Below are 21,358 nucleotides of genomic sequence, written 5' to 3'. Positions count from 1 at the left end.
ACATGAGCAACAAAGGAGACCACCTGAAGAAACAGAATCAGATTATAATCAAGGAGGGTTTGCAGACAAGTTCAAATAAGGAGAGGTGTGAAGCAGGTGGGGATTAAGGAAGAGGGAGAAGGATCATACCTCTCAACTTTCTGAAACAAATCAGGGACAAAGCTAAAAAACACAATGACAGAAGATGGATATCAGGGATTCTATGTAATAACAGGTGAAAGAAACAGTCAGAAATGCACCAGATGTAAGTAATGTTTAGTAACTGTGGGCTAGAGACATAAAGCAGATAGTATGCAGATAAATATGTATCATTGAAGAGATGGCATGTCAGTCCTCTTTATAAACTAATTCTTAATTTTTCAGTCATTTAAAAAAGTTCATTCTGTTCTAAAATATGCATACTGTGTCAAATATGCAGAACAATTTAAACTTAAGGACAGTCATGAATTTAAACTTAATTTTTTTGCTTTAATGTAAATTCTTGAGAATACAGAAGTTACACTGAAGCACATGCTTAAGTTTAAGCTCATGACTGTGTTTAGCCTTGATTTGTAGCAGTTTCTCGGTTTTCACTAAACTATATTAACTTACTGCATAAGTTGCCTCTTGATCATGGTTACTGATAACACTGAAGTTTTATCTTGTCACATAGTGATTTCAATGAATATCTTGTTGGTACATCTTCTCTGTCCCTTGTGAGTTCTATTATAGCCACACAATTCAGGAATAGGCATGCCATTTGTTCAGGAGAACATTTCTTCCTGAATCTTCCTCCTTTGCTTAATTCCACTTTATGCTATTATATTTTAAAAGCAGGAAATAAATGAAAATAATATGAAAGGAAACATTAGAGACATCACACCAGTGTAATCTCTGAAACTCAGGAAGCTAGTTGAGAGGTATGGGTAAGTGTGGCTGGATAAATCAAACACCATTCCTTGCAGAATACCTGAAGTCCTTGTTTTCCTGGTAGCCCTGGCATGCCCCTCTCCCCCTGGAAGAGGAAAACAAAATACAGAAGATGAAGAAGCAGAGGGAGGAGGGAAATATAACTCCTCCATGTGATTATCAAAACAACAGAAAACTCTGTATTCTGTAAGATCTCAAGAAGCTCTGATGCTGTAGAGTGGAAGTCAACATTTCCTGTGCTTATTCTTGAGTGGAAAATTTCTCATATAACCACATTTTTATCTTTGATTCTAAAACTGAACATCTGGCATATTAAAAGCCACCTTGTGTGGTAAAATTATTTATTTAAAAGATTTGTATGCCGCCTCTCTAGGCCTGCTCAAAGTGATACAAAAACAAGAAAGCAGAACAGAGCAAAAACGGTTTCACCATTATTTGCCTGGTGAAACTTTCTCCTGAACATCACAAATGAATGTACAAATCAAGCCAGCATCTGGTTGTGCCAGCAAAAAGTATCAGAGAACTATGTGGCTGCTGTTGTGTTAGTTCATAGATTGTGGAATTGTATTGCAGAGATAGTATGTGAACGCTCCAATGCAAAGGTGAGGATCAGCTGATGCCCTGTCATGCAGCGGGCTGGTGCCAATTACCTTCTCACTAAATAGCTTCATTGGGCTTATTTTGTGACATCTGAAAACAACTGCCCCTTGGAGAGAAACAAAGGTTAATGGTCCTCTTGAATAAGAGTAGTGTTTCTACGTTTTACTGGGACAAGTGAATTGCCTATCAGTGTAAAAAAGGTACAACAGGTAGCACAGATTGATTTTGCAAAATCTGATCGAGCATTCCTCACTAATTGTAATTAAGGTTTAAAGGTCTGATGAGATTATAGTGCTCTGACCCAAGTAAAAGAAGTTACTGAAACATTACTGTGAAAGACAATAATCAGCTTTTTTTTTGTATTTGCAATCACAACAGAATTCTTAATCACAAAGTTCCTATAACATGTATTTACAAGCAATCCTATGCAAATGATACCAGTCTAAACTAATAGATTTAATGGAATTTGACTGGAGTAACTATGTAAATAATGTCAATGTTACTGATATTTTCGGCATCACATTTATTTTGCAATTTTGTGATACTGTGAAGAAAGTCACTCCAACTGTATAGTAAGCTACTCCACACAAGCTGGGTGTAAAGTGATAAGAAGTACTATGAGGAACCACTTAGTTGCCTTGTTTTTGGTGACTACAACACATAAATTGGCCCTTGATCATTTTAAGTTGGAAAACAGGGTTGCCCTTACCTGTAACTGTTGTTCATCAACTGATACCCAAATAGCTGAACTTCAAGTACTTCCTACTGTCTTCATGTAACAAGATATGGAAGTACGTGTTTTTAAATCTAGTGCAGAAAGCCATATGTTGGGGGCTAGAAAGGACATCACCTCTTGTATGGATAACATCCTGAACTTTGGGACATCAAGGTGTAAAATTTTACTTTTACTTAAAGACTCTTGCCCCACTTTTTTTTATCAATGGCAAAGCACGTAGAAAAAAAGCCCCTCGATTGTTCCTCAGGAGCAAGCTTTGTACTTATTACTTTAGCTAATAGAAAGAAGACCTCTTGCTTTAGAAAAGGGGAAGGGTTGCAAGACTGGGCCAGAGGTAGTGATTTTTTTTGGGGGGGGGACCCCTTTCTTTATTACAGATAAAACTCAACCATCAATAGTAACTTGGCACCATTCATAAAAGAACTTGGATAACCTATCCAAAAACCCCTGGTCAGAATCTAGTCAGGCAGATGGGGCACTTCTAGTGATCTGGTCTCTAGGGGATTGGGAGGGGATTCTTCCCCATTGTCTATGCTGTTTCCTGGGCTGAGATTGTTTGTGTTAGGAGGCCTGTAGGGATGGAGGGCCTAATATCTTTAGTCCTGTACATGATAGGACGTTGATTGAGGATACATCTGGGTGTGCCTTGGGTTGATATCTTTGTTTAAAAAGGTGCCAGAGATATGAATTAAGCCCAAGGATTTAGCTGTTAACTTGTTTTTTTCTAATCGGATCCAAACTGCACTCACTTTTTAAATGGAATCATCTTTCTGATTTTGAAAGTCCTCACTGTTCTTCATGGAGAAAAAAAAGTCATTTTCTTGCTGAGGTCCCACAAAGCAGCAACTTAGAAGCACATCCTCTCCTCACAGTGGCAAGATGAAAACTGAGGGAGTCCTCACCCCACCTCTGTCACATGACCCTCTGGATGGAAAAGGGGATCTCTATAGACAGAGGGGAGGGAGGGCACTCCAGAGCCAAGAAGTTTTTTCAGAAAAGCTCGGAAGCTCTTCTCCATGGCTGTCCTGCCGTCATGCACAGAAGCACAACGACAAAGTGCATATTATATGCCATGCTTGGATGCTGCAGAATATGGCATCACTTTACTGATTTCTCCCATATGATGTTTAGGATCATTTACCTATTCAGTGATATGGCATTATCACATGGGGTGTTTCCCTGCCTCTACACCTCAGAACAACTGACTATAGTTCATGAGGATGGGAAAACATGCAACACTTTGTAAGTGATTTTACATGGTTCAAAGGAGGTGAAGAGAACTTGATTTGGGGATGGCACCATGCTGTGTCCATAATGTGCATATCCACCAATATCGACACCTTTCACCCTGAAATAAATATTCTCAAATTAGATGCATTTCTGTGACCTCGCTTTCTCCAGTGGTAATTCATCATATATTTGTATTTATCTACTTCATTTATATCCTACCATTCTTCCCAATAAGAAATGAAAACAGTTGACATCATTTTCCTATCCTCTATGTTATTCTCACAACAATCCTGTGAGGTAGATTTTGAAGATGATGATATTGGATTTATATCCCACCCTACACTCTGAATCTCAGAGGCTCAGAGCAGTCACAATCTCCTTTACCTTTCTCCCCTCAAAACAGACACCCTGTGAGGTGGGTGGAGCTGAGAGAGCTCTTGCAGCAGCTACCTTTTCAAGGACAACTCCTACAAAAGCTATGGCTGACCCAAGGCCATTTCAGCAGCTTCAAGTGGAGGAGTGAGATTCAAACCCAGTTCTCCCAACTCAGAGTCCGCACACTTAACTACTACACCTGACTGTAGGTTAGGCTGACAGCGTATGACTGATCTTTGTGCTTACTTGGCACCACATTATCCGCATCTGGGTACAGAATATCTTTTAAGAAGCAACCCTAAGAAGAGGCCAGTATAAACATTAACATTACTATTAGGTTGTTTAGTAAGTTCATATTAATTAGTGATTGGAGCTTCAGGGAATTCATGTCTCGTTTTGTAAAATTATTTTTAGGTTAGAACATTTGGATGAACACTGAATTGCTTCTACTGAGCTTACTTCTTTAATAAACTTCAGTGTGGCAACTCATGTAACCAACAGCCTGACATTGACAGTAAGGTATATTTATTATCTTTTGTTATTTTATTCTAAACAAAACACTCATGCCAAAATAACAACCTTAAACAGTTCCACATTGTCTAGTCATAGATATCACTTCATTCATTTCCAAGTTTCCCTCAATGGATGATTTTGTGAGTGACCTATAGATTGAATCCATGGAATCCAGTCCTCCTGACACATACAATTTATAGAAGGATTGTACCAGTCTCTCTACTAACTAGGAGGGACAGTGCAGTTGGTACAACAGCTAATGCACAGCCAGCAGTGATATTATTGCCTTCGATAAAACGCTGACATTCTTCCCCCTCCTCACACTATTTGTGATGTGTGTGGATCTTCTCTGTCATTCCTGTATTGTTATCTAAATAATTCAACCCTAGCTGTCTATTTTTAAAAGTACAGAAAATTAAATACTTCTCATGCAATGAACTTGCAAACTTATGTAGCAAGGAAGATGAACAAACCATGACATTTTGATGCAAACTAATACAAAGCTAATAGATTAAAAGCAAGGATCTACTGCCTATTTTTTAAAATTTCATCATTTGCTTCAAAATTGCCACAGTTTACAGATAAAGTAACTATCAAAAATACATTGCCAAACATTTATGTTTTAGTATTTTTGGCACACTTCTGTCTTCATTGCTGCCCCTTCTTGAAACTACTTTCATCTTTTTGTTTGCCCTCATTATCCCCAAAGCTTCATTTGCCCTCATTGCTGTCTGATTGATTGTGACAACCCACATGATTTTAAACAGAAGAAGAAGAAGATATTGGATTTATATCCCGCCCTCCACTCCGAAGAGTCTCAGAGCGGCTCACAATCTCCTTTACCTTCCTCTCCCACAACAGACACCCTGTGAGGTGGGTGGGGCTGGAGAGGGCTCTCACAGCAGCTGCCCTTTCAAGGACAACCTCTGCCAGAGCTATGGCTGACCCAAGGCCATGCTAGCAGATGCAAGTGGAGGAGTGGGGAATCAAACCCGGTTCTTCTAGATAAGAGTCCGCACACTTAACCACTACACCAAACTGGCTCTCCAGGTGCTTATATCATCTACTGTAGTGTAATAATGTTATAAACAAAATCAAGCTAATTAAATGACAATGATGGCAACTCAACTTAAGAATAAGGATATAAAGAAAAATGATGCTGAAAAGAAGTGGCAGCTAAGGAAACACAAGTGTGCTGAACTGTACAGAAACAAAGCAACTGTGTTTGCAAAAAGCGTCACAAACTACCAAAAATTAGAATAAGTGTCTACCAATTGCCAGTGTCTAGTAAATTAGAATAATGTTTGACATACAATAAATGAGAACATGAAACCAGTTTCATCTCAGCCTTTTCTTGAAATATGAATGCAAGATGATGCAAATCCCGCCTTCAGGGATAGGGCGAGGTATAAGTCTCAAAATTAAATTAAATTAAATTAAATCAGCCATTTTACAGCACTCCAGCAGAGGGCAGTCTCCAGCTTCAGTTCAAAATGAAGAGGTGAATAGGAAATAATGCTTTTCAACTCTGCCCACCAGGAAAATCTCCTGCTGGTATCCTTTTTAGATCACACATTTTACAGAGCGTTTATTTTTTCTTAGACTATGAACTTTAATGCTTCCTTCTGATCATTAGGTGTCAGGAAATCCTGAAATAAGAAGCAAAATATCTCTAGAGATTAATGAACTGGCTGTACTCCTACCCAGGCTGCAAAATGTTTGATGAATAGTGTCCAAGTCAGCTTCTGAAAATGTATGTGATTTTTTTTCCGTTGCATGCTCAGTACAGAACAAAGCAGGAGACTTCTGAGTGGATGCAGTGAACAACATTGTTACTAAGACAGAGGTCCTGTATCTGGTTCCTGGTCTTCAGTGGTGCACCACTTGTGCCTGTGCTGAGGGTAAGGAGTCTCGGGGAGATGCTGGGCTCCTCACTTTCTGTGGAGGACCAGGTCACTCTGATTGCCTGATCAGCCTTTTATCATCTTCAGCTGGTCCGGCAATTGACTCCTTATCACACCTCTCAGGACTTGGTTACAGTGATCCATACAATGGTCACTTCTAGGCTGGAACTCGCTCTATGTAACTCGCTCTATGTGAGGTAACCCTTGACCCTGATCTGGAGATTGCAGCTAGTGCAGAATGCGGCAGCATGTCTGCTGGCAGTGATACTCCTGTGGGCACGCATTCAGTCAGGGCTGTGCCAAGTGCACTGGCTACTGATTGAATACCAGAGCCAGTTCAAGGTTATGGTTTTGACCTTCAAAGCCCTATGCGGCCTGGGAGCGTCACACCTGTGGGACTGCCTCTCCCCATATGAGCCCTGCAGAGTTTTATGCTCTTTGCAACTCAGCATCTCCTGGTGATCCCTGGCCCAAGGAATGTCCACTTAGTCTCAACAAGGGCGAGGGCTTTTTTGGCCTTGCCCCAAGCTGATGGAACATACTCTCATTTGAGATCCCTGCGGGACTTATTACAGTTCTGTAAGGCCTACATAAATGGATCTGTTCTACCAGGTTTTTGCCTGAGGCGGCGGATGTTCAAATATCCAAACATTCTGGCCTCACCTGCTCATGGCCCCTCTCCCATGCCCTGCTGTTTTAGATACTATCCAGACATGGGATTTTCCAGAGGGACTTATCTTTTTCTGACATGAGGCATGAGTCCTTGTTATTGTTTATTTGTTTTATCGCGTTTATTGTTTGATGGGTTTTCATATTACAAGCCACCCTGAGCTCACTCATGGGAAAGGGTGGGGTACAAATTAAAGACATTTATTTATTTATTTATTTATTTATTTACGTTATATTTATATCCCATTCTGTGCAAACTCAAGGCGGCTAACAACATAAAATACACAATAAACAATAAGCAATATTATAACAATAAATGTAATAAAATAATAAACATTCCTCGCTTACAATGACATGCTATACCTATGATCTAAACAAGCATTATATTTGGGTGAGGACAGATGTAACACAATTATAACTATGCAGTGACTTATAAGCACCCTCATTGCACTGCTGGGCTGTGTTGGTGCTGCTATTCATTTAATAGTGATACTGTAATGCCCAAGTTACACACTGCCTCTGCTGTCACCAAGCAAAGCCTGTGAGTGTGGGGATCTCCTCCCCAGAGGCAGCCACTTGGGTTGCTTCTAAATGATATAAATGACGCTAGTCACATTGGGGTCCTTGACCCATCTCACAATCACATGTATTCCTGGGCGCTCAAAAAACCACTTTGTCACTCAGTCAGCATGACTCCAACCGCAGCTAGGAGGAGTTAAGGGGCTTCTGTCTTCCTACAGCAGTTTTTCCTTGTGGAAACAGCCACAAAGGGGGGGGGGGGGCTCTTTGGCCCTTCCTTGGGCTCCCAAGTGTCCTTGATCACATGATGCCAGGATACATGCTGCCCAAGAAAGGGGCAAACAGGGGACCCAAAACAATTTCTGGTAAGGAAAAAAGTATGGGAAGGAATGTGGATACCCCTCCTCTCCTCTCCACAGCATTCTGTGCCACATCAAGCAGTGGAGCAATTTTTAGGGCGAGTCCCCGGATGCATATGTGACTGTGCAAAAGGTCAGAGACTGCAGCAGGCACAGCTTGTATCACGTGTATCATTTAGGTGAAACTTTAGTTGCCCTAATATCTCACTACTTTCATTGTCACAAACTGTCCATCATAAAGCAATTGTGAATGAACTCAAATTAGGATGTGGTGTGAAACACAGTATACACATGTGGTTTTGGCCTGTAAAAAGTGTGAACTGAAGAAGCCATACTATTCAAGGAACCAGAACGCTACTATGGATAAAGGAATAATTTCAATACCATTCACTTCATAGTTCCTTACTAAAAATAATTAAGTGCTGTCAAGTCACAGCTAACTTATGGCAACCACTCATGGGGTTTTCAAGGCAAGAGATGAGTTGATGTGGTTCACCACCTGGTCTTCCTGACTACCTATCTGCAATGTTAGTTTCAAGTCCCCTACCCTTCCACCCAGCAAAACACCAAAAACACAAAGGATGTGGGATGTGCCCAGAATTAAAAGAGATTCTGCTCCAAGATTCAAGAAAAAAACATAAAACCTTCCCATTCTAATTAAATGGAAATCAGGCAGGTACCACTTTGATACTGGAAGGACACTAATACTGGAACAACACCAAGAACACCACCAAGAATCATGCTGCTCTTTAGCAGATCAAGCCCCTCAGTCCACATTCAATGTTTAGTAGACCTACAACGCAGTGCACTGGTTAGGTGCACACCAACAGACAGACAATATAAAATCATTCTATGAGTTTATGCTCCTGTCATCAAAATATTGCTACCGCATGTTTCTGTCTAAAGGATTCCAAACAACAACATCACCACCATCACCACAACTACCATCATTATCATTATCTGTTGTTATATAAACCTTTGTTATTTGACATTGGAGGCTTAGGGTTTGAATAAGCCAGTGTGGAATCTACTAAAACCAATTTCACACGTGCCACTTAAAGAACTAATTTTTAGCCCTTCTCACATTATCAGTATGCATTTGGGAAAAAAGAGAAAAGCAGTTCTAAAATGAAAGGATCAGTTTTCTGATGTGTGAAAAACAGACAAACCATATAAATATACTTGTTCTGGATTTCATAAGCAATCAATGGCCATAGAGAAAGGCTGATATAGAATTGCTTTCCAATCTTACTATGCTTTATAAAGTACATGCAGTTTTTGGTCTCAGAATTCACTATTAGGATATTCTAGGCCATTGTCTGTGACTGCAGTTGATAAAAGGCAGCTCTTTTGCAATGCAGATTTCCCCTTTCCTAGTATCACTTTTTATTTTGCTCATGGGCACTAAGGAATAGTGCTGTTAACAAATGCAAGGACAAAGAAGAAATATAATCACTATGTAGATTTTTATCCAAAAGCATGTGTTGGAACATCAGTGCAGATCTAAGTATTCTGATATATATACTCTCAAGTCAGTTTTACATTAATTTATAGCTTATTCACATTTATACCAAGTAATCTGAGAACCAGTTCCCAGGACACTTAAAATGCATTTTTCCTTTGTCTGTTGTGGAGCTAGGCCAAAGTTGTAATGACTTTAAACACAGTGTTACATTTAAAATGCAGAGATTCAATACATATTTTAATTGAATAGGTAATATATGGGCATGTTAACCCCTCAATAGAGAACTGAGGAACAAAGAAAGGCAAGAAAGTATGCCAGACCTTAACCTCAGGATCTGCTGACTTTAAGCAGATTTGATGTGTCAGCTAAGCAGAGATTGAAAAGAAATCCCAAACCATCTCACCAGTCACAGAAAAGCAAGAAAACATAAGCCAGCTTGGGCAGTCAAAAATGTCTTTGGTGAGAGTCAAATTCCACCAGGCTAATAAAGGTAGATTTCACTGTATATCAGCGAATGTACCTAGCGGAGCCAGAACAAGGAATGTCTGCTTGTGGTTAATCACAACACAGATGTATATGACATTATATAGGCCGCAGGTCTGCCTTGGACCCAGGTCTGTATAACAATACATTGTTCTGAGTAACAACATTTTCCAAGCCAAATTGACACAAAAGCCTTTTCCTTGCCTACCTTCATACCAGGTTCCCCCTTTCCACCCTGTGATAGGGAAAAAAAAAGCAAAAACAAGAGAGGAAACACAGATAGAAATGCTGAACATAAAGGGAAATTAGGAAGAATTAGAATTTCAGCTGCAACAACAAACAGAAGACAGATTTAAATTATCAGCTATTTAGAACCACAAAGGCTATCTGAGCACTATAAGCTCCTATGAAAGGTGTTTGACAAGAGACTATAGCACAGGGCTTAATTTGTGCAGTGGCTTATCCCTGGCATCTGTTTCTCATGTCAGGGCACAAACCTGGAACATAAGAGGAAAGAAGAAATAAAAGCAATTCTGAGCAATTGCAGACTTAATTTATTACAGCAAGGATTAACGAAGGAGGAGATAATATTTCCAAATAGACTTGCACCTCTGCTTTTACAAATTAAGCACTGTGATAATGAGACAGGGGAAAAATGAGCCTGTGCAATAATCACTCTTACTATATTACTTTCGGGCCAATTTTTTGTGGAAAAAACGTTTCCATGCATGTGCAGAGGATTTACTCTGATTATACACCCATATAACTGAGGCATTTTGGAATTTGGCTGTTTTATGCAACCAGAGAACAAGTGCCTAGGCAAACCTGTGTTCACTGTCAAAAGGGAGATTTTATGAGATGTCTCATCTCCTTCAGAAACAGAACATGACTGGGGTGACCAGAAAGATACAGCTGTCTGTGAGCACTGGTATGCATTTATATGTATGGGTTCCAAAAATATTTTTTGCGTTGAAAAGTGAAAGCTAAGGCTGTTATGAAGAGAATGGTAAGACTGGCCTTTCCTTCACCATGCCAAATGAGAGGGAATAAATCAGATGATAAAAAAGAACAAAATATCGGGAAAGGGAAAACCTAATTTTCATCATGGTTGGGCACAGAAATAAAGTTCACAACTACATTTGTTTTACATCAGCTTAGGAGTCATGGCTTCCCTCAATGAATCCTGGGAATTGGTGGGTGAAGGTGCTAAATAGCCTAACACCTCACAGAATGAAACATTCCAAAATCTCCCTAAGGAGAGACAGAATGACTAAAAAAACAGTTTAAGCCTCAGACAGAAGTGCTTCCCAGAAATGCTTTGTTGTCCCCAAACAACAAAGTACTCTTTTCTGAAAGATTCTCTAACTAGCTACAAACAACATAAAATTGCAATAAGTTTATCGGTTTGTACACTCCATGCATTAGTATATTAGCATATTAAGGGAGGAGCTGGATTTTATACTTGACAGGAGATGTCTGCTCCTTGTTGAGTTTCTTTACCCCTGTAAAACTTTGGCAACTTTCCTGTAGTGTGACATCACCATCCTATATATTTGCCTGCCACCACCAGCCGAGGAAACACACAATATGATGAGATTAAGACAGGCAAGTGTACCTAAACGTTATGGACACTAGGATGTCAGCTTTGGCAGTAACCTCCTGTGTTATGAGTGTCTGCCAGATGTTCCACTGCAGACATGAACGATGGAAAGGTCTGCTATTTTACAAATTGCACTGCAACTCATGTCATTTACAATGGATTGCAAACATGACAGTTGGTCAACCATCAGGTGATTCTCTAAACACTTAGACATTTGTCATTTGAAGTCTTCAGGCCACAGTGAACAATAGCTTAACAAAATATGCTCCGAATTGTCGCTTTATTAAGATTCTCAAGTAGTTATATTCAGTTTCGTATGAAGCAACTCATCAGTTAAAGGGAAATACATTGTCAGCTAGTGTGGCCAAATACAAATGAATGGAGGACTCTGTTCCCCCTTTAACAGACAGGCATGATAGGAAGCATTAGTGAGAGGAAACCTCTCTCCCTTCCGAATAATCAAGGTGAATGTGTCAAAAAGTTATTTTCCATACATCTGCTATAGGCAAGGAAGCCTAGTTCTCTCTTGAATCTGTTATTATTATTATTATAACACCCTTTTCCAGTTGCCATCCCTCTGTATCACACTCTGAAGATTTGTACCCAGCTGTACAAGGAACACATGCTGTAGTAGTATTAAGGTGAACTGAGGATATGGGAGGTTGGTCATGCAGTGCAAAGTTACCTTTGGGCCAGTAGGTCCAGGAACACCAGGGGCACCAGCTAGGCCAGTTTCACCCACCTCACCCTGAGGATAAGATGCAGAGAAATGCAAGAAGAAGCAGATACAAAGAGGTGCAATTTTTATGGATAACATAAAATGCACTTAAAGGTAGGATGGACAGAAATCCTACAACACAGTTGCTGGCCTGCCTAGGTAAGTGTTGCTAAATGTTAGAAAGAAGTAAGGAGAAGCCCTTACATAACTATTCTCTTATGCCTTTTATGCAGTGATTATTACTTTGGGATTTTTCTGCGCTTCACTGAAGGGATTTTTTGTTGGGGGAGGCGGTTCCTTAAGTATTTTAGAAGCCTGAAAACTATTCCTTTCAGATGTATTTGTTAGGTTATTTTTTCAAACTTTGACTCAATTTTCTTGGCATTTTCAAACATTAAACCTTTGCTTGAATGTATAAGCAGCACTAATGTGGAATAAAAGTGTGTATTTGAGAGGGAGAGATCTGTACACACTCTGGTCAATATGGGCTTTACAGGTGCTGTGTCCTACAAACCCCTTGAGCAAAAACTACTGTAAGGCCTCATGTATGAAAGCATTTCCTACTCCTGCATGTGACGGAAAATGAGGCAAGAATCCCCATATTTCTTGCCTGCCCGTTTGATAAAGGCATGGAAATTTACCATTTCCAACATGCCTTTGCCTGCTTAGTGAGAACTTCTGCCTCACCATGGCTTCTACCCCAGCTTTCCAAGCTGTTCCTCATTAATGGATACTTCAGGACTCTTACAGGATGAAATAAATTCAATTTTTTCATTGGTAAAAAATCTAGGAAGATTAAGTACCTTTAACTACCCTCTGTAGAAAATCTAACTCTTTTTTTGATGCACACACACATAACCTTGTATCAGTGTCATGCTCTGTTCTTTGGCGAGAGAAGCATCTAAATATTGCAAGGACAGCTAATGAAGAAAACAATTTTTCATTGAAAAAAGGAGGCTTAAATTGTGTGTGCCAACAAAAGAATAAGCTTTGGGCCACAGGGACTATGATTTTTAGTTCCTCTCAGAAAACAAGCTTCTCAGATTACGCAGATCTAATGAGAAGGCACTGAGGTCTTGCCGGTTCAACCACAGACTGCCCATAAAACCCTGCATGTGTTACCATTACACAATAAGCACAAATGCTGGCAGCTGAGAATATTTCCATTTCTACCGTTCTTTTTTGTTTTTCTCTGCTGTCCTCTTTCTTAATATTTTATCCCTTAACTAATTTCTTTTCTCTCTGCCCTCTTTTCCCATTCATCAAGCTCTCTCATTCAAAGGCTCTTGATTTAACTTACCTCAGGTATTTCAAGGATAGTTAGCTACACAAAACCATTGGGAAGTTTCACACAATCAAAATTTTTTCCCCACAATGAGACCTCGGTATTCCCAGCTATGGTTGCCAACTTCAGGCTAGCAAATTCTTGGAGATTTTAGGGTGAAGCCTGCGGAAGGTGGGGTTTGGGGAGGAGAGGGACCTCAACAGAATAGGGGAGCAGACCTCTGTTTTCTGAAGATCAGCTGTAATTGTGGAAGAGCACGAGCCCCCTCCTCCTGGCAACCCTACCTACCAGAGGCAACAAGACATGGCCTGGACTCTCCATAGATATAGCAGCTCCACAACAGCAATTTTCCTTTCAGGACACAGAGCTTTCTTTCCAGGATTTATAGTATGGAATAAGATTTTAATTGTATGAACTGAAGTCAGATTATTCTTAGCCTGTAATTGCCATGATTAATTTAATCTTCTTTTAATAGTCTTAGAAGATGAAGGTATGGTCAGCACATTCCATTCCAGTACTCCTTGTTTTATTTCCTTACATCTTTTTCAAAAGTAATTCAGTTTTTAAAACTTCAAATCAATTGCAGTGTTTGACTGACCAGTATGGACAGTCAAATCAGCATTGAAACTTTCTAGGGCTACTGTTCCTCTAAAATTTCACATTAATCTTCTCCTTCAATTGTAATTAGTTATTTTCTTGTACACAGCTGGCTGGCTGTCCCTCTTGCAGTTCTTGCTAGGAAAAGGCATAACTGTTTTATTGCACTGTAGCAAGTCAAGTCATTGATCTCCCCCCTCATTTTTTATTATTGAACTTTTATAATTATCATCTTATTATGGACAATGATTTCAGCTTGATACAAAGTAAATTAAAATACTTCAGCCCTTTTATTCCTAGCAAGAGCTGATAATTAACTGTTCATGTTCCATGAAAAAAATGGCCAGCTGGAAGAGACAGAAAATAATAAATTTGGCTAAAAACACTGGGAGAAAAAGAAAAATACCAGAAGAACAGGACCTTTGCTGCAGATTTTTTTCAAAATAGACCTATAAGAGGCTCTAGCCCTGAGGCAGAAATTGGCAGATTTGTAAGGGGAATATTGCACTATAAACATGATGTTTTGAAACCTCATTTCAATTTTGTTCTCATGATCATGTAGAAAAGAGATCTTTCAGAAGTACTAAAAGGTCATCATGAGAAACTGCGTCTTTATGAAGACAGATTCAGGAGGGTAGCCATGTTGGTCTGAAGCAGCAGACACAAATCTGACATCAAGAATCACAAGACTGAGAAACCTATAAGAGAACACTTCAGCCTTCTAGAACATTCAATGGGTGACCTCAAAGTAGCTGTTTTATTGTGAAGGAACTTCAAGATCAGGAACAAAGGGGAATTGCAAGTTATTACAACACTCAGAACAATGGAATCCCCAGGACTTAACAGGGATATTGGTTTCTTATCTCACTACATATGCTAACCTTACATCTGTATTTTCACCAATCCCCCAGAAGGGTCATACATGCTCTTTATTTTCTTATTTGGAATAATAGATTAGAATAGTAAATTGTAACGTAATCAATAATAGAATGTAATGTATTTTGGAATGGTAGATTGGAATATATTTCTCTGGTCTGGAGAAAGGGGGGATAACTCTATACAAATCACCCCACCTCAAAGAAGAAGATGCTGTAAGGTCACCTCCATGCTTGAGGAGACAGATGGAGAAGAAGAAAAGACTGGATTTATACCCTACCTTTCGCTAGCCGAAGGAGTCTCAGAGTGGCTTACAATCTCCTTTCCCTTCCCCTCCGCACAACAGACACCCTGTGAGGTAGGTGGAGCTGAGAGAGCTTTCCCAGAACTGCTCTTGAGCAGAACAGCCTTGAGAGAACTTGTGGCTGACCCAAGGTCACAACAGCAGGGAATATGGAGGAGTGAGATACATTTGCCCATTTATCTCCAATGTTGACATATTTCCTTCACTTGGTAACCATGTAAATTATGGCTGCTATTCTTGTTTGGGGCTTGGATCTGTTAAACATATTCATTATGCCGCATGGTAATTTTCTGCTCAGCCTCTACCTATATGTATGGACTGGTAATTTCCATTTCTATGTATCTGAAGAAGTGTGCATGCATATGGAAGTTTATATCTTGAATAAAACTTTGTTGGTCTTAAAGGTGCCACTGGACTCAAACTTTGTTCTGCCTCTTTATGGTTAATTTCAAAATGTAAAGAGTGAATTGGCAAACACATTCTGCTAAAGAGCCAGAAGCTCAGTGGCCACAGGGACTATGATGTGGTAGAAGACATACTTTGCATGTAGAAAATTCCAGCTTCAGTTTCTGGCATCTCCAGTTAAAGGTTCTGGGAAAGACCTGTATCTCTCTGAGACCATAGAAAGCAGCCAACAGTCACAGTAGACAATGTCAAGCTATACGGGACAACAGTTGAATTCATATAAAGAAGATTTTTATGTTCTTATTTACAAATATAATCTATAGAGGGCCATGATTGTTTGCAGTCATTTGTTGAGTGTACACTCAGTGTCAGCTGCAGGTTTATAGATAGATTATTTATTTATTTGTATCCCGCCCTCCCCGCCGGAGCAGGCTCAGGGCGGCCTGATCTCTGTGTAAGTTGTGCAATGGCCCACAGAGAAATGCTTCAAACTCATGAGTCAAAGCTGGATCTACTGGAGGCCAGCTGCTCTTGTCTATAATAGCCAATGCGTTGTTCTATGGAACAGAATGTTGACCTTGGCTCTGGGAGACTCAAGTTCAAATCCAATCCTTGCTTGGAAAGGGGAACTTCAGTCTTTTGTCTGCAAACTAGAGCCATCAGGGGCCTCCTTCAGGGAGCTTTGTGAGGGCAAACTCAGTAACAGCTTACATATGAAAAATTGCTGTACAAAGGACAAGTGCTTGCAAGGAAACCACTGTCTAATCAACTATTGCAATGGAAGTTCTGCAACATCAGTTTAACAATTTCTCTCATTTTTAAATTACTCTTGCTTAACTAGCATGCCCCAATGCTGTGACCTAAGAGCCCAGAGCCACTGAGACTCATCCCTATGACCCAAGCCAAACCTACCCATAAGCAATCAAAAAAATTAGCCGCACAATAAAACAAGGTAAGCATCATAAAAACAACAGAATCAAACAGCATCAAACCAAATACCTTACCACATGTATTATGGAACAAAAAAGCAAGATAAGATAAAGGTAACCTATGCCATGCAACAGGACATTTAAAGGTTTGGCAAAGGAATACAAAACAATCCTTTCATGGGACTATATTATCTTAGAAGACACACGGTGGATGGTTCTTTGAAATCAGATATAAATCCCTCTGCATGCCTTCCTGACACGTTTTAATGTGCATTGATACAGAAAGATTTCAAAGAACACTCCACCTCCATACCAGCATACATACACACTTACATGGTGGTACAATCGATAGACTCTTAGAATCAATTCTTATTTATAGTGGAGCAGGAGTAGAGTTGCTAAAGGATCCCCAGGGCTGCTATAGGTTGTGACATTTTGCACAAGTGCAAATGCAAAAGGAATTATTACCAGGAAAGCATAAAATCTTTAGGGAGCTACAGTTTTTCCATCCCCAGACTCTCCTTGCAGGAACTGTTCTAAGAAGCTTAGTAGCTCTTGAAAAACTGGAATCATCCCCAGTCCCAGCCTCTTATAACAGATGCCGCTCATGGAGAATGGACAGAGGTTGAGATGGTTCAAGGGGAAGTCACACTTACTTCAGTCCCAGTCACCCCCAGTCAAAGTAGGAAATGACAGAAGTGCTATAGTTAGGGTCTGCTGGTAGACATGCATATGCAAAAGGAGAGGATGGTGTATTTTTCCAACACTTTCCCAGATGGCTCAGGTCCACTTTCTTGCCTTTAAAACACTTTCGTACATATTTTTCTGCTTTGGTTTTGTACTTCTCAAATGTTTGGTTTATACCTTTCTTCCATGGTATCCTGGAACTCCGGGTTCTCCCTGAAAATGAAAAGCAGGAAAAATGATGGAGTTGAAGTGGGCAGACAAAATATTTTCAGCCTTCTTCTGCAGGAACAGGAATATAAACTAAATATCTAAGGAAGATACTTGGCACACAGAGAATTCAAATAAAAGCTACACACACACATCTTAGAATCCTCAAGTAAGAGACAATTAGATTGTGCCAGCTGAGTTCATGATCATGGAATTCACACCACTTTTTTTTTTTTTTTAGAGCGAAACAGATGCGGGGGGGGGGGAGAGAAGCAACTGGATTGGAACACCAGGGCAAAGAGCAATTGTAGAAAGAATTTAATACCAGGAAAATGGCACAGCTTGGGGAGGGGGGAATTAACTATTTCTTTCTGTACCTTTTCCAAGACAGATGCAAGCTCTTCTTCCTGAGGCAAATAACTACTTCAGGGAGCCAATTTTTATCTGGGAAAAAGCATAAGGGAAGTAATCCCCTATACCATGGAATAGATTAGGAACTCCAACAGTTGTTTTTAAATACCATTAAAGAGTTTATGAGATCCAGTCATGGGCCTTTTGTGGATCTCATCAACAGAATTCAGGATTTTAAAAAGTTAATTAATTCTTATTACTTAATTGCAGGATTTTGATTCTGGGATTGCCAACAGGCCTGGAGAAAAATGTAATAGAGGTCAAATCAATAATATTCCATTAAGCTTCTATTAAAGGAACAGGACTTTTCCCCTCCAGGCAACAAGCAGTCTTATCTGGTTTGCTTATTGTTTTCAAAGCATCAATATCTAATTCCCTTATAATTAGGATGCTTGTCACCATCTTGAGAGTCTGGTAAATAATTAATTCTATATTTTGTTGCATTTCATGTTTTCCCAAGAAAACATTTGTAATTTAAAAGGCATCCATAGTATTTGGAATTTATTCTGTATTTCTTTACTCACCTTTGGTCCAGGAAGTCCTGGGAAGCCCTGAAGATAAAAGCATATCACATGATGAGCAAGTCAAAAACTGATAAGCTCTACAGTATGCATGCTAGGGTTTTTACCATTTATTTCTGCTTCAGCAACATGACACAGTTTGCTTTTATTTCATGAAACGATTGTAGGAGAATTATGAGGAATTGGGAAACCACCTCCATCACACCGTAGTTGCATAAGACTGCTGCTCTTTTGAGTCAGAGGAGTAGTTTTCTAGTGATGGGAGTGATTACCCTAAAATGCTGTCCGAGATACAGGGCGGAGAGAGTATATTTGTTTCTCTTCCCCTGTGCTGTACTTGAAAGGTTTAGTGAGAAAATGGGATTGGGAGATATATGCCTCTTGACACGGTGAAAGGCAGAGGTGGCAGGTATCAGTGAGAGGCAGCATGGGAAAACAGCTCTGGATGGTATTTGAGCCATCAGTGCCTAGGATACTTCACTGAGTCAATTGTCCTAAATGATATAGACAGAAGCATGAACAGGGGTTATTTCATAGAAAAAGAGGTGCTGGAGCTTCTTAGCATAACTCATTTGCATATGCCACAAACCCATGACATCACAGGAAGGTGAACTAAGTTATATCAGCCCAGCATCTACCTTAACATGCTTCTTGAATTATAATTGTCATAATAAAACCTTACTCCCATTATACTTTTTAAATTACTTTCTCCTATGTGGTCACAGTGGCATTATGAAGATTCCATCTGTCTGCTTTATAAGTTTTGGTTATTTTCCCATATTTTGTGGGTGGAAGTATTAGAAAGTTTGTCAAATCTCTGAGTTCAGCAAAGTTCTCACAGGGGGGGTTGAACAATGGAGCCCAGAAGCAAGGGTTTTTTTTGGGGGGGGGAAGCAGGGCTTTTTTTGCAGCAGGAACTCTTTTGCACATTAGGCCACACACCACTGATGTAGTCAATCCTCCAAGAGCTTACAGGGCTCCTAGTGCAGGACCTACTTTAAGCTCCAGGAGAATTGGCTACATCAGGGGTGTGTGGCCTAATATGCAAAGAAGTTCGTGCTACAAAAAAAGCCTCGAAGGGAGGGTAAGAAAGAGCACAATAAAATTTAGAGGTCCCAAAGCTCTGCTCCTGTGAGCTCCTGCCCAAAATGAGGCCTAAGCATGAACATAAAATGACCAATGCTCTCTGCATTTTACTCTTCGTTTCATGACTCCTTAATGCAACAAGCATGCATTATATTCTGGGAAACTGAGAAATGCTTCAATACGCACCTTTCCATCCTTGCCTGGCTTCCCTGGTTCTCCAGCTTTCCCCTGAGGTAACAAAGAAATAAATCTTTTAAAGATACCATTTGGTAGTCCCTTATTTTAATGGAGTGATATCCGCCTGCCAAAACTGCTTAGTGTCACTCTGGGAATGGTACTCTAAGTAAGAAATCAAAGAGTTTTCAGGAGCATTTAAGACTTGAGTTTTAACTGAGAGTGGAATAATTCCAGCCAGAGTGTGACTTCCTCAAGCTGCTTCTTTGCATGTGCTGGGATGGAGGAAATGACATTCTTGTCTGTCTCTCACATATATATGGGATGAGATCAAGGCTTTGATGCAACATCATTCTCTTGAAATGGGAACTACCTTTTCCACTCAATCCTCACCCATTTTAGGATTCTGGCAGAATCAGTGCTGGAAAGGCAGGGAGATGGGAGATCAGAGAATAATCATGAAGTCATAGGAAGATTGTATTTGTGCATGGAGAAGAAGAAAAATGGAACAGACATAAATAATTGAAAACAGACTTACAGGTGGTCCAGTTGGGCCAGGTTGTCCTGGAGTTCCTGGAAGGCCTGGAGGCCCAGGTGGCCCTTGGATCCCTGCCTGTCCTTGTTCTCCCTGAGGTTTATTTAAAAAAAACAATGTTACCATCAAATAATGTTTAAAATTTAGCAAAATGATGCAATAAAATATGGCAGACAGCAAGCACAGCCTGAGGAAAGAGAGAGAGCCAAGCCAAGCCAAGCCAGTTATAATAGATAAGTATCTCAAGAGGGTTTCCAAAACTAAACTAGTTCACCTACAAAGGAGTGCTCTGAGTGGATTTTTGAATGACTTATTGTTAAAGCCCCAGATGAGATAATGAAAATTATAATCAGATCTTTGGAAGGGAAAGCAGATGCCAATATTAAACCACTCTCAGGTCGTTGCAATTTTTCTTAGGGCCAAACTGTACATTACATAGAAACATGAGTGACTGAAGCCCAGTGGCCCTTTTTGAAGAGGAAAACTGCTTCCAGAGGATGAGCGAGAGATGAGAAACAGCAATAAGAAAAAGAAAGTTAGCTATTTCCCTTTTGGTAGCACACCTTTAAAACCAGTGAGGTGAAAAGCTGCTTGAGAGAGCTATTTTGAAGATAGCAAGGAGTGAAAAGATTAAGCACCTTCTCCTGAGACACCATTTCTTCATTCCTAATCACCCCCATTGGAAGTAGTTTTTCCTAACCCAAAAGGGTCATTAGGCTACCAATTGTGTCCAATGTGTAACCTCATCCTAGTTCCTTCAACTGTGAAGCTGTCAGGAGATGTCTCTAATGAATGACATGAGACATTCATTCACTTGAAAGTGTTACACTTCAATTCTGCTGCTCCATCTTGTCCTTGTCCTAGTCTTGCTCCTTTCTCATCCTTGCAATTCTCTTCCTATGGATATTCATTCTGCTCTTTCCTATATTAAAACATGTCTGAAAACATCTTTTTTTCCCTCAGGCTTTCCCATTCTGTTTTTCTGTCACTGCTGAACTTTGCTTTTGTTAATGGGCTCTTAAATCCCTCAAAATGCGTATCATGTGTGACTAACGTCTTTTAAACTGAGCCTTTGCACAGGGTCCACTGGCTCCAATGTACAGTCAACCTAAGCAGAAATATTCATCTATGTCCATTAACATCTTAAGTTTAGAAGTAACTCTGCTAGGATGGCGATGTCAGTTCCCCTTAAACACCCACTGATATTAATGTGACATAAGTTAATCACCAGGAAATTGTCCCTTGTCAAGTACAACTTGAT

The 21,358-nt window shown here is 39.9% G+C and overlaps 1 protein-coding gene across 1 annotated transcript in view; it reads right to left on the bottom strand.

Moving 5' to 3' along the window:
- Positions 1-21,358, bottom strand: part of COL13A1 (collagen type XIII alpha 1 chain) — a 127,483-nt gene that overhangs the window by 96,238 nt on the left and 9,887 nt on the right. Inside the window, exons 4-8 of the mRNA XM_060241182.1 lie at positions 20,101-20,190; positions 19,575-19,616; positions 18,306-18,332; positions 17,341-17,376; positions 950-994 (exon numbers count right to left, since the gene is read on the bottom strand). Coding sequence (XP_060097165.1) covers positions 950-982 — 33 coding nt within the window. The 5' untranslated portion in view covers positions 983-994; positions 17,341-17,376; positions 18,306-18,332; positions 19,575-19,616; positions 20,101-20,190. The remainder of the gene's footprint in view (positions 1-949; positions 995-17,340; positions 17,377-18,305; positions 18,333-19,574; positions 19,617-20,100; positions 20,191-21,358) is intronic.

Source organism: Heteronotia binoei, chromosome 6 (assembly GCF_032191835.1).
Source record: "Heteronotia binoei isolate CCM8104 ecotype False Entrance Well chromosome 6, APGP_CSIRO_Hbin_v1, whole genome shotgun sequence".
NCBI lineage: Eukaryota > Metazoa > Chordata > Lepidosauria > Squamata > Gekkonidae > Heteronotia > Heteronotia binoei.
Note: the sequence above shows the minus strand (reverse complement) of the source record. Positions and strands in the feature narration are given on the sequence as shown.